The sequence below is a fragment of the Parasteatoda tepidariorum genome, chromosome 8 (assembly GCF_982258835.1).
Source record: "Parasteatoda tepidariorum strain Cologne lab strain chromosome 8, Ptep-v5.0, whole genome shotgun sequence".
Classification (NCBI taxonomy): Eukaryota; Metazoa; Arthropoda; class Arachnida; order Araneae; family Theridiidae; genus Parasteatoda; species Parasteatoda tepidariorum.
Window position 1 is genome coordinate 110,412,878 of NC_141762.1, and position 13,501 is coordinate 110,426,378.

The 13,501-nt window shown below is 28.2% G+C and overlaps 2 protein-coding genes across 8 annotated transcripts in view; both read right to left on the reverse strand.

The window, feature by feature from the left end:
• The window catches only part of LOC147806682 (histone deacetylase 9-like), a 37,418-nt gene extending 30,852 nt beyond the window's left edge, over positions 1-6,566 (reverse strand). For 5 of the 6 annotated variants that reach the window (XM_087149298.1, XM_087149302.1, XM_087149299.1 and 2 more), the window contains exons 1-4: positions 2,961-3,028; positions 2,130-2,287; positions 1,472-1,527; positions 65-152 (exon numbers count right to left, since the gene is read on the reverse strand). In XM_087149298.1, coding sequence (XP_087005424.1) covers positions 65-152; positions 1,472-1,527; positions 2,130-2,186 — 201 coding nt within the window. In that variant the 5' untranslated portion in view covers positions 2,187-2,287; positions 2,961-3,028. Of the gene's footprint in view, positions 1-64; positions 153-1,471; positions 1,528-2,129; positions 2,288-2,960; positions 3,029-3,132; positions 3,184-4,495; positions 4,630-5,025; positions 5,132-6,450 lie in introns of those variants that run through there. The other variant, XM_087149303.1, reaches the window with a different exon arrangement.
• A 642-nt stretch (positions 6,567-7,208) lies between these two features.
• The window catches only part of LOC147806683 (histone deacetylase 9-like), a 32,866-nt gene continuing 26,573 nt past the window's right edge, over positions 7,209-13,501 (reverse strand). The window contains exons 4-6 of one of the 2 annotated variants that reach the window (XM_087149297.1): positions 9,198-9,320; positions 7,745-7,871; positions 7,209-7,364 (exon numbers count right to left, since the gene is read on the reverse strand). In XM_087149297.1, the coding sequence (XP_087005423.1) occupies positions 7,330-7,364; positions 7,745-7,871; positions 9,198-9,320 (285 nt within the window). In that variant the 3' untranslated portion in view covers positions 7,209-7,329. The remainder of the gene's footprint in view (positions 7,365-7,744; positions 7,872-9,197; positions 9,321-13,501) is intronic. The other variant, XM_087149295.1, reaches the window with a different exon arrangement.

Here is a 13,501-nt window from a genome sequence, read left to right on the forward strand (position 1 = left end):
TCTTGTTAAAATAAGCACAACAAAGATATTTTTCTAAAACATTAGTTTAACAAACAAATCTTACCCAATCAAGAATGAGTATCTTCTCAAGCTTCAGCTTTTCTCTTAGCTGTTTCGCTGCAATTGCCACAGAATTAAAGAAGCAGTAACCCCTGTAATATTAAAGAATGTTGGTGTAAAAATTTAATCTTAGTTTATAGAGAAGTTTCATTCTGCTTTAATAATATAGAAATATATTAAAAATTTTGAAGGGCAATGTAAATGAAAATGTCTTATTTACTGTTATTTATTTATTTTTTAAAAAGGCTATAACTAGGCTATAGCTTTTTTAAAAATGCTTTAGCTTTGTGAAAGTAAATATTAAAACAATTTCCACAAATATATCCTAGACAGTTTTGAGTATATTTAAATTTAGTAAAACATTGAAAATAGATTGATAAACTAATTAAAATATTGCAATACATTTTTGAACTTTTTATGAGGGCATTAATCACTTTTGCTAAATTTAAAAATTATTTCTGTAGTTACATACTGGATAAAAAAAGTGCATGAACCAAAACATGATGAACTCTCAAAACTATTTACAAAGTAAAGTATTTCAAGATTAATATAAGCTATTTTTAAAAAGTCCACCAGTATCTAGAATTTCTTGACAATTACTATATTTCTAGTTGAAGTCATAGTCTTGTATGAAATTGCCTTTTTTTTATTTCCTAGAAAGTTTGAGAAACATTTCTGTAAAAAATTCTTTTCATGAAACAATCCCACTGTTTTTCCTGTCTTGAATAGAAGGCTCCATGTGAAAATGAGAATTGCTCTCTTACCCTAATCCCCCTAATTTATTTATTCCCACTTAAATTCAAATTATATTCCCTTTATAATTTTAATTTATGAATTATCCCTTTATTTTAATAGCATTTGTTTTTACGTTAGAGACCAAACTCTTGATTTTTCATGCATGGCATAACTTTTTTTTTATCACTCTGATACTTTTCTCTCTCTCTGGTACTCTTTCTGATACTTTCATGAATAATAATAGACAATAATAGACATGAATAATAGACAATAATTTTAAAATAATTATAAATATTAAAGGTTATTTTATTGTATAGAAAATTTGTACCACGATAAATTATCTTTGTTAGTGTGATGACTGTAATATTGCAACAGGTTAATTAGATATCTGCATATAAATGCATAATGCATTATGCATAATGCATATAAATGCATTTTGGTTAAAGATAAATACAATTGATTTTGGTTAAAGATAAATGCAATTTATTTCTGTTAAAATATATTTTTATTGTAATTTATATATTATTATATTTTTTATAAATTTATATATTTATGTTTTATATATTTTTATATGTTTTATATGTTTTTATATATTTTATGTATTTATATATTTATACATTATTATTATACGATATGCATATATATTTCAATAAAAAGCATTCAAGGAAAAACTTACATTGCTTGTTGATGTTCCGCATGATGTCCAGGAGGGCGGACGATAGCAAAACCATTCTACAAATAAATAAAATATTTTATTGAAAAAAAAGTAGACTATTTGTAGATTTATGTACAAATCTTGTAAAAAAGACTAAACAAAAAATATACTTGGAAAAACATCAATTGATCTTCGAAGCTTCTTATATAAATTATTTTAAAATATCGAAATAAGTATTTCATTTAAAAAGTGCTGTCACCGTTAAATCTGTTACTCTTTTTCCCCAAACTGCTTTAACCAACGGTTTGGTGCTTTTTCCCCTTAGTTAAAATATGTAATGATGAAATTATTTGTGTTACTGCATTTTATTGCTAAAGTCTTCAACTCCTCAGTAAGCTTTGCCCTTTAGTGACTTAAAGTATCCCTAAAAACTTTAGTCTTGGAAAAAAGTAATGTTTGAAGGAAAACGAAATTAAATATGCAAAGAATCAATGTAAGAAAAACAAAATTATTCTTATAGAAGTCATGAACAAATTAATTTGTTGATTTAAAAGATGTAGAAAAGCAAAAATTTTTCAAGGTTACTTATATAGTAACATTTTTCTGTATGATGATTGATAATAAGCTTATCATTGTATTGCATAACTATCAAGCATTAAAATATAGATATTAATAATACCTCTATTTCATCTGTTGCTACTTTCATGGCCAATTCAACAACACATCCAGTAGCCATTCTTGCAGGACTTGCTGTGCGTAGATCATTTCAAGTTGTGTCAGAATCTACACCAATGCCACCACAAGGGAACATCACAAAATTCTTCATTGGAAGATCAGCTGCAATTGATTAAATATTAAACTTTTATTTTTAATTACTATTATCATTAAATTATAAACTTATAAAAGTCATTTGAAGTAAAAGAAAAGTTTCAAATTACATTAAAATTAGATTTTAAATTTTTTTTTAAAATTTCCATTTTAAATTAAAGGGGTTACAAACAATAATTTTAATTAAATAAAATAATTATATTATTCAGTTTCTTAAATTAAAAATCTTTAATTTAATACCTATTTAAACTGAGAAATATATTTCAATGCAGTTAGAAGTTAAGTAGTTCTTTATTAAAAAAAGAAAAGATTTATATTTTAAACTCATATAGTTTGCCGATACAGAATGTTATTAGAGAAGTAAAACAGTGCTTAAATAATTAAGTTTCATCTTTCATTCAATTTTTTATCTCGTTAAGTTAATTAAAGTTAAATATGAACAAGAAATTGCTTGAAACAGACAAAAGAATTGGATGATTTGGTTAATTTTTATTTTAAAATTTAAACTTAATGTATATCTCGGTGAAATTTAAAAACTGTTAAAAAAAGTATTTACAACAATAAACTGTTTAGTTTCACCATATATTGTAATCTAGTTTTAATATAACGTAAAAAATTTTTTCAACCTTTGTATGAATGAATAATCATAAAACTGTTATTAAAACAAAAACCATTTTAATACCTAGTTTGCTGGAATCAAGTTTCGGTCGATTCAAAGGATTGGCCCCAAATAAGAGAGTATATGATTCACTAAACAAGCAAATAAAAATAAAATGTAATATTTTAATAAATTGTAAATTTAGGATTTAATATAAGTTATAAGAATGCACATTAAAAGTTTTTTCAAAGCATACCTATGACAAGACTGGATTTCTTCTAGGTGTTGCTTTCCTGGATCTGACTCTCTGGAAAGAATAAAATAAAAAGCTTTCATTTAAAAGTTTTTAAACATTGAGAATGAATATGAATTTATTTTATAACATAAAATATTTCCAATTAGAATATATGTCATTAAGTATTACAGAAATTTAATTACATGTAATTGCCTATATTTTGCCTACTTTCGTAAATTTACAATGTGATTGAATTCTTTTAATGTAAGCTTGTTAAACTTATAACCTCTGTAGTTCTAATGATCTTTCATTCCAGTCTTCTTTAAATCATAATAACATCCTTTTTTGAAATAATTAAAAATTTATATGATTACATACCTCAACAATTCCATTTCATTTAGGCAAAGGAAAATGTTATTTATAAAATGACTGGTCATTGCAGTAATTTAATAATTAGCTTATAATTAAAAGAAATTAACATTACAGTTTAAGTATCATATAGCGAGATATAAAATTTTAGAGATATAAAAATAACATATTTTAAAATATAGGTATCAAATTTCGTTCAAGAATGCTTTAGCATATTTTTCATCGAAGTTGCTAAAAAAGCTTAAGCTCTTCAGCATCTTGCAAAAGTGCAACTGTTTACGGAAGCATTAAAATATATGTATATATATATATATAAAATGAATCATTACATTTCCCCCTCCCAAAAATGGCATACGTTTGTTAATACTTTTCTATTTATTTCTATATTCTAAGTTAAAAGGATACTTTTGAGGAATTAAAATGTGGCTAACTGTAATAATTAGAATGTAATACAAAATATCCAAATACAAAACTCTTCAATAAAGGCAATTTTTTAAATATGACTAGTATTTTGTTCATAGGAATCTACTTTTTATGACACTCAGTCTATTTGAGTTCTATCACAGAACATTTTGTCTTTCTTAATATATTACCTCCTAATATTTGTGGATTCTCCTTAGGTAAGACTTTTCTTATATTTTTATCTACACTAGAATTTTCTCTTTAGCTAATTTGATTGATTAGATATCCAATGAGTTTACTTTTGTATTTTTGGCAATGATAAGATTTGTTTAGTATAGACAAAGGCTATTAAGAACACCAAATGAAAATAAATGCAAATATTGTGAACATGACAAAAAATTAAGTTGAGATCTTTTGACTATTTTGAGCCACGGGATTTGGTTATCTGTTTTTGTTGCACCATTTAATTTTACATCGAATCATTAAATAATTGCATAATTACGAAAATGTGGCATTGTAAGATTATGAAAATGTTAATGGACAAAAATAAAAATTATGTATTTATTTGTTTTATATAAATGAGATTTGTTTAATATTCGAAATTGCCTCTTACCTCGCATCTATTAAGAAGACTGGTTTCCTGTAACCTTGCCCATATACTTTGTAGGCGACCACCATGTTCAGGATGATGAGCACTGCTACCACAAACACAGTGATGTTTTAACATTAAACTGTCGTACACAACACCTGTTAAAAAGTTAAATTTGGTATTTTTAAAAAAAAAACAGAGCTCAAACTATTAAACAATAAGGCGTCGCAAATAAATACTTAAATGATTAAAAACAAATTTGTAATCAAATCATTTACAAAGTCAATCAGAATGAAGGAGGGATTAAAATCATCAAAAGCCAGTTTAAATAGAGTTACTGGAATGTACTTGCCCTTCATTAATAACCAGCTTTCAGCTTCAATCTTAAATAACCAAGGTTTTTTATAATTTTAATCCATCCTTGATCTAATTTGTTAATAATTTATCTGATTTCAATAGCTTGTTTTTCTTTCTTTTAAGTATTACTCTGCAGTAGCCAGAATGTTTTTAATATAATTTTTATAAAGTTATTCTTTGAAGAAAGAGGTTTGCACCTGATGAGGAGAAGGAGCTTGCGTTTCCTGACGACTTCCAATCGGACTAAGAGCAACAAGAGGTTCGAGACAGAGGCTTTCCCAAATTGATGCCTGATGTAGATACCTATAAATGATCAACTAAAGTCAGTTTTTTTTTACACACATATATTGAAGTATGTATTTCTTTAATTATAAAATTTTTTTTTATTTGTTTTCAATTCATGAAGTTAAATAATAGAAACATTGGAGTCATCTAGTTGTGAAACCGGAAAAATTATGAATTAAACATATCAATTAGCTTCAATAGGAATATGCTCTCATTACTAAGCTTTTTACAAAATTTTTTATTACAGCAGATGCATTCTTCATGCTTTGTATTAAAAGCAGGAGGTTTTGCATCTAGAGTATTTATCAATAATTTTTTGGGAAAGATTTCTGTATCGTGATCAATGGAAGAAAAATCGCCAAGTCTTGACAATTTTCAACAAGTAGTGGCCCACAAGAAACTGAAAAAAAAGGAGAAAGGGGGACCAACTCAAAGGGTATCGCTCGTAACCAACCTCTACATTTTTTTGAAAACGAAGTGCAAGTTCAAAATCATTTGACCCCTTGGAAATTGTAATTGAGGTGACAGATTACATACAAAATATTCCCATTCTTTATATACCAATGTGTTCTGTATGGAGTATAATTTTAAATCATTATAACATTTTTATCTATATATATACTACATAAAGACAAATGTTATCGACAATGTCAACTTTCATCCATGAAAAGGTGTCCCAACATAGAATTGAGTTAACATGTCTTATATACTAGTGAACTGGAATTAAATAATTGTAGTGGTAGACACACTACATTACCCCTTCAGAATTTTATCTGTGATAGAATCGATGAACAATTCCACTAGTTGATTCATTGCTGTTTTGTGTATAGACTGGAGAGCTGTATTAAGTTCACTGGATTTTGATCGCTGGCCATGACAGTTACATTAAGATCATACATAGCTCCTGCGTTGTAATTAGCAGTTGAGTGTATACAGAGAAATATTGTGTAATTGAGACTGAATAGCAACAGCGTGATGAGGACGGATGACCAATCTAAGTTTGGAACAGAAATAATTTAGAAATGATTTCTTTATTTAGAGAGGGATAACGACATAAAAACTTCACTCTTAAAAATTTAACTATTTTGAAGAAAAGAAAAGCATCAAAAGCATTTTTTTTTCTTTCTTGATATTCCATAACCTGTTAATATTAGTATATATTTTATAAATTCAAGTTAGATCCTACTTAGAAAAAGAAGATCAATTTTAAAAAGTTCCAAAAGTATTTATTTTGGAACTAAAAATAAAAAAAACTGATACGGAATGTACAAAAGTTTTAGACAAAAAATATTTTAATTCTTGAAGTTGCAAATTAAATCAATCAGAAGACCTCTTACTTGTTTGAGTAGATTATGTTGCTGCTGCTCACAGAGTCTCTTTTCTCGAGCATATTGTTCATTTTGTTGAGGTGATAAAAGTATGGCTTGTGATTGTATAATTGGATGATCAAGAGGTAGTGGAGCTGACCGTGTTCTCCCAAGAGGTCTTTGAATGGTTCTAGAATTGAAATTGAGGTAGATTGTTTAATAAACTTATGAAACTAACAGATTGAAATACATTCCAGTTCATTAAAATATCTCAACAAAAAATAAGCACCTTTAAAGTACTTTTTAAGCATTCAAAAAAAGTTTAAGCACTATTACATTAACAAAATGCAAAATAAATTTCAAAGACTTTATATGATCATGATAAAATTACTAGTTACTGACAAAGAACTTTTCAGAGGGCGTAAAATAAAGCCTGAAATTGAGAATATCTTGCAGCTGAGTTGCATTTGGGAGTGCAAGAATCTCATCAAACCCAACTCAGTAGTCAGTCCCAAGTATTTCATCAAACATGTTTGGCGCTATTATACGTTATGGGAAATGGATTGTGGTTGAGTTAATTGTGAAAACGCTGAATAGAACAACGTGAAAACCACACTTTTGCATGATACACAGCGAAACTCGGCAAGGTAAAAAAAATCTCATTTTCGAAAAGTGAAAATTAAGTAAGGGCTTTTAAAAAACGAAAATAAGCACTTTTAAGGTCTTTTTAAAAACGCTATGAACCATGAACTAAGTTATATTTAATCCAGTGATTATACAAACTTACCTGTGTAATCTGGCTTGTGCATAGGTGTCATCTCCATGTACATTCGAGAATCGTTTTTATGTCGTTGTAGACTGTAAAATCCCATTTCCCTCTTAACGTGGCTGGTAATCCCTTGTTCTGCGTTACGTTTTTATCCTTTTCATATCTAATATCACCCCTATGAATTTGTGAGTCACATTTTGTAACATGCTGTATATTAAAGCATTTATAAATAATAAATTAAATTTATTAATGTATTTTTATTTATGCGAGAATTATAAACAGATTAAATTCAACAAAAAAAATTAAAAGAAATATAGAAATTTTCACGTACATTAATATATTTATTATAATTTAAACATATACTATATATCGATTTCAACGAAGTATTTTTGCCTTTATGTTAACAAAGAATCAAAGTTATTGTAAAACAAAGCAATAGTTTGAAGCTGATATCTTTTCAATTTGACATAAAATTAAAAATTTATTACGTTTAAGAAAAATTGCATGAATAATTGCTACTTGGACAACTAGATTTTTAAGAATTAGAGAGTATACCCGGTAATGCTGGGTAATATGTTAAAGACTGTAAGACATTTGATGCAAGAGGCATTCCTAGTCTTATGGTGGAAATATCTCTTTCCTGTACTTCAGAACCAGCTGGTACAGCACTTTTACCAATTTCCTGTAGAGTCGATAAAAAATATTCAAGATTCAGTATAGAATATGATAAAAAGAGAAGTTGCTTTAAAATAAAATTGAAAGAAAGCTAATTATTTAAATTAACTTAAAATTTAATTCACCATTGTATTGCCCTTAGCCGAAGATACATATGCCTAAAGTGAGAGTTTTACAGAAGTGAACAAGCACTGTGTACTCTTGACCTCTTTAACCCTTTGCTTACCGCTGGTACAACATGTGGACCACATGCGATGGTACAACGTAGTTTACCGTAAGCAAAGGGTCAAGTAATGAGGGTGTTTACAACTTAGCACCTAAAGAACTTAGAGGGTACGCTATAAGTATTGGTGTATATTATTTTTCCGTTCATTTTTCGATGCATTAAAAATGGCATTTCTATATAAAAGTCAGTCAAAGAAATTTAAGATTTAGATAATTTCTTTTTTAGGAGAAGTTGCTTCACTTGCTCAGAATTTCCAAGAATAAAAGAAGAATAAGGATTGCAACATAAATTCTAATAAGAATCATTGATTATTTCATTTCATTTCTAAACGCTTAAACAATAAGATATCATTTTGACATAATAAATGTAACCTGTACTAGAATGCACGTCACAGATATTTGAAGGAAGCATTACATTAAAAATATGAGCCCCAATTTATTTAAGAGGCATAATTATTTATGTCTACAAATGCAAAGGATGTTGCAAAAATTGAAATCATCGAATTACTACTGAAGAAAGCAGGCCGAAAAACTTTTTTTTCAAATCCACTGTTTCCTCTGGCAATCAAACAGGTTTCAATGCTCTCAATAGTGATTTGTTATATAGTGTTTTTATTTCTAGTTTATATATTAATTAGCATCCGGTAATGTATGCAATTTTTTGAACTTCATTTTAGGAAAGCAATTCTAAAAATGCTTATTAAGAGGATCATGGAAAACTTCGTATATTGAGAATTTTTAAATATCAAAAGCTTGAAATTCCTTCACTTAAAAGTTGTGTATTCAAGCATTCAAAAAGTAAAATTTGTGCCAAAGTAAAACTTGGTAATATATAATAATTCAATGTTAAAAAAATGCTTCATACTTTTAATTATCGATTTATTCTTCTAAAACACAAGAACTTTCAAAATTGTGACTGAAGCTAGATTTCATAAGATATTTATAAAAGCATTCAGTTTAAAATGTCAAACAAAAAGGGAAATTTTTTTTCCGGTAGCATTTTTAACATAGGAGAAATAAATAATTCGCAAGCAAGAGAAAGATAAAATTCTAAGTATTTTTTTAGAACAAAATATATTTTCCTATAACAGTTCCAAAATAAACTTACAGCAGATGTAGGTACAGGAGGTGTCCCCAATGATATATTTGGCAAAGATGGTGTTGAATACAATGTGAAATCATTGATACTACCTGGATTGCTGACTGAATTATATAAGGATGTGGGACTCTCCTAAAAAAAGTAATGATAATATAGTTGAAGATTGTTTTACAATTTCTAATGCTAATTTGGTATGCTAAACAGTTTTAAGTGTTAAATGAAATTTACATTCTGTTAAAATATAATATTTAATTAATTTTAAGTAATATGCAAGGTACTTACTGAAGCAAAAGTGGTGTCTATGTATTGTAAAGTGACTATACATAACAAAGAGGTAATGTGCAAAGCTCTATATCTAAATGCTGAAAAAACTTGGAGTTAACATTTCTATCTCAAAAACGAAATGAGATATTGGAGATAAAATTGAATTAAAAAGTCTTAGATTGATTTAACACAAATACATACCTTGTTGAATTTAATGCTAACAAAGAACTTTTAAAAGAAGATGAAGCTGGCTCGGACATATCCTTAGAATGCCCAAAGAAAAAATTTCATCTGTTGCGCTTACATGGGCCCCTGATGGTAAGAGAACAAGAGGAAGACCCAGACTTACCATCCAGTGCATGTTTTGGGGCGAATTAAAAGAATGTGGAATATCTGGCTGGGAGGAAGCAAGATCTATTGCTAAAGACAGGAGGCGTTGTAGGGATATGCTAGAGGCCTTAAGTGCCCAAGGCACGTAGAGGATAAGTAAGTAAGTAAAGAACTTTTAAAACAATGAATAACATTTTCTATATTATTATTTATTAGATTTATTACATTATAGTTATTTTCAAACAGAAAAATAAATGTGTCATTATTTTTAAAAGCGGAATAAGTCCATTTTTTCAAATTATTTTTTTCTCTCCATTTTCTAAGGGTTAGTCTTTGATAAAGATTAATCTATTTGGATGATGTTTTTAACACTATAATTTGATGAAACATCAAAACGCAGCTGTGATTATTAAAATCGTAAGAGAATAAATAAACAACAGGTTCTTTAGCTTCAAATGGACCTACCACTTTCAAAAATAAACGCTCAATTTTGCGACAAACCTTTATTTTCGATGTCTAAAACTTCTTTTTGCGTTATTCATTAGAAATAAATGCGTCTGTTAGTTAACTAGACATTTTCCCCTAGATCGTCTCATTACGTCCCATTGTTTAAAGTGTGAAACATAAATATGCATTTTCTTTTTTTAATGCGTTGATGTTTACAAAGTGTATATTCTTTTAAAATCAATACACTTTATAGATTATTTCCTCCCTTATTGTAACGCTTTCGTGATAGGAATGCTAACACTGCAATATTTCACCAGGTGGTGCTGTTGTAAGCAATCGCATCTTTTAGCGCACAGCCACTTTATTATACATAGGCACCATTTGTATAACTACAGCTGCAACCGTTCTGAAGTTTGGCTACAATGGATATGTGATACCAATATAAAATTCAATACCAAAAATACATATTTATCACATTCTTAGACAGGCTCAGTAGCCAAATTATTCAACAAAAAATAAGCACCTTTTAAGAACTTTTCGAGCTCTCAAAAAATATTTTTAAGCACTTTAAAAAATATCATAATCAGGCAGAGCTGAAAAGGTTTTGACAATTGGCGGTTTTATCTTGTTTTAACCGTCATGTCAAAAAAAAAAAAAAACTTTTTGCATTGTTTTTGACAATTGTCCAAAATCATAAAATTTTGAATCATGTAAAACGAATGGCGTTTTCATTCGCTACGGACTGACAATACGCCAAAATAGATAGGGGTTGAATTAATTGTGAAAACGTTGTATAGAACAATGTGAACTGTGTCTTTTTGTATAATTCGAAATGAAAATCAACATAGTAAAGGAAAAAAACTAATTTTGAAAAAGGGGAAAAATTAAGCACTTTAAAAATACCCCATGAAAAAAGCACCTTTAAGGGCTTTTAAAAAACGACAATCGAAAAAGAGTACTTCTTAAAAAAGCTAAGCACCCTGTCGTATACATAGTTTTTACTATAATAGTTATTCTGATAAGCAGTTAAAAGCTAATTCTATTCTGCTAACTTTTAAATCAATATATATTTGCATTTTAGGCAATATATTTCATATTGAAGATCTATGTGGCAATATATTTTAAAGATCTATTTCAGCGATCTCTAAACAAAAGTCATGCATTTAGAATACAGTAAGAAAAATAATAATTAAAATAGAGGGTGATGCTAGGATTTTTCTAATGGAAGGCAGGAAGTCTCCAACAATGGGGCATCTTTAGAGCTCAATATAATTTTTTTAAAAATATTTGCGGCGACTCAACTAAATCGTAAAAGGAAATAAAATATTTTAAAAATTATTTAAAGGGGCATACGCACCTAGGAAGGTCGGAAAAATCGATTCCCCCCCCCCCATCTAATTATGTTCTTGACTGTCTCAAGAATCATAATCCAAAAGATTAAAACGAAATTCGTCATAGTTATGTATTGTTCATTATGAAAAAAATAAATGAGAAGACTAGTATTAAAAACCCTAGTTTATTTTCTCAAAAATAATATTTTTTTAAAATTATCTGAGTCTGGGGGATCTGAGGAATCTGAGTCTATGACCCCCCTCCCAGGAAAAATTCCTGGATCCGCCCCTGTCCTGAACACAACCAACCACCACATATTTAAATGAATATGTTTTATTTTTTTATTAAAAAATTTAATAAATGTCCTTAATAGAAGAGGATATCTGATGCTGCCTGAGGGGATGATTAACTCAAAAAAATAACGATTTTCTCCTGTCTTGAAATTGTAATTCTATTAGAGACAATCCTTTACCCACTTCTTTTCTTCTTTATTATTCTAATCAACAGAAATTATTGGAAACGTGTTTGAAATAAGCCGGACTTTAAAAAATTTTATTGCCAATGGCACGTTATAGATTCGATGTGCGTAAATTACATCATTTTTGGCAAGGTTTCAAAATTTTTATGTTAAGAGTGGTGATTGCAGAACAATGTATATTTTAATTGGAATGCTTGAAAAACTTGTATACATAATTATAGATCAATATTTAGGAACTATATCTAGACTTTTAAATTAAATAAACTCTTTTCATATTTTTATTAAATTAATAGATTTCTCTACGACTTTAATGTAAGAAGGAAAAAAATTATATTTTCATACTATACATGTTAATTTTAATAGTAGTCTTAAATTATTACTTCAGCTTTTATTTTTATTAACTAATGCTGGTTTAAAAAAAGCATTCCCGCAACATAGATGCTAAAGCTTCACAATTTCGTTACCAACGGCATGATTATGGCTATGTGGTTAGGATAGGGCATAGGCCACCTTTACTTCGTAGACAAACTGGTACTCATCCATCTGAAGCTGGGTATGTTTCACGCCGCCACTAGGGATTGAATCCCGGTTCTTCACTTTGACAGACTTAACCACTGACCATTGCGGTTTTACTAGTTTTGATTAGTGCTAAATTTAAACCCATTATGCATATTCATTTTTTTATTATTTGATAATAAATGCAAACATTAAATTATAAAGATTTGAAAATTATTAAGATTTAGAAATTATTTTAAAGATTTTACGAAAACTATGGCATATTCGAAACATTCACATACTTGTTTACCGTTGTCACGGATTTAAATGATCAAAATAGTATGATACTGCCCTTAATTTATACTTCTAAACTCCTTGTTAAAAACGAGGGCAATAAGCATACACATTAGCGGCCTCAAATTAGTATTTATGCATGTAAAAAACAAAAACGTCATCAAAATCGGAAAAATACTCTCGAATCTACTGACAAATCTAATACCGAGGAACGGAAAATTCAAAACAAAAAAATTTGTTTGAAAAACAGATTAAATTCTATGGTGTTTCTATGAATAAGCCGCTTTTCAATTTTTTCAGCAATCAAACAAGTCTTCATGTCAATAGTCTCTATTTCCTAGTTAATGATTTTCCAGGTTTCGATACCATTTCTATTTTTTTTCTCGCTTTTCTATTTTTAATTGACGTCCCTAAATTTGTATGTTTTTTCTAACTTCATTTTTGACAAGACGTCAAAAATGTATACACCCTTTATTATTACACGAAAGTTCAACAATGTGTTAAAGATTAAAAAATAATATACTCATTAGAAATTACGTTAACAGTAATTTCATAATAAAAATAATATTTTAACTCTAAAGCAATTATTATTAAGAAAACAAATTTTTCTTAGTCATTTTCACCGAGTTCTGTTATATTAACCTCACTAAAACGGGTTCATATGCGATATACA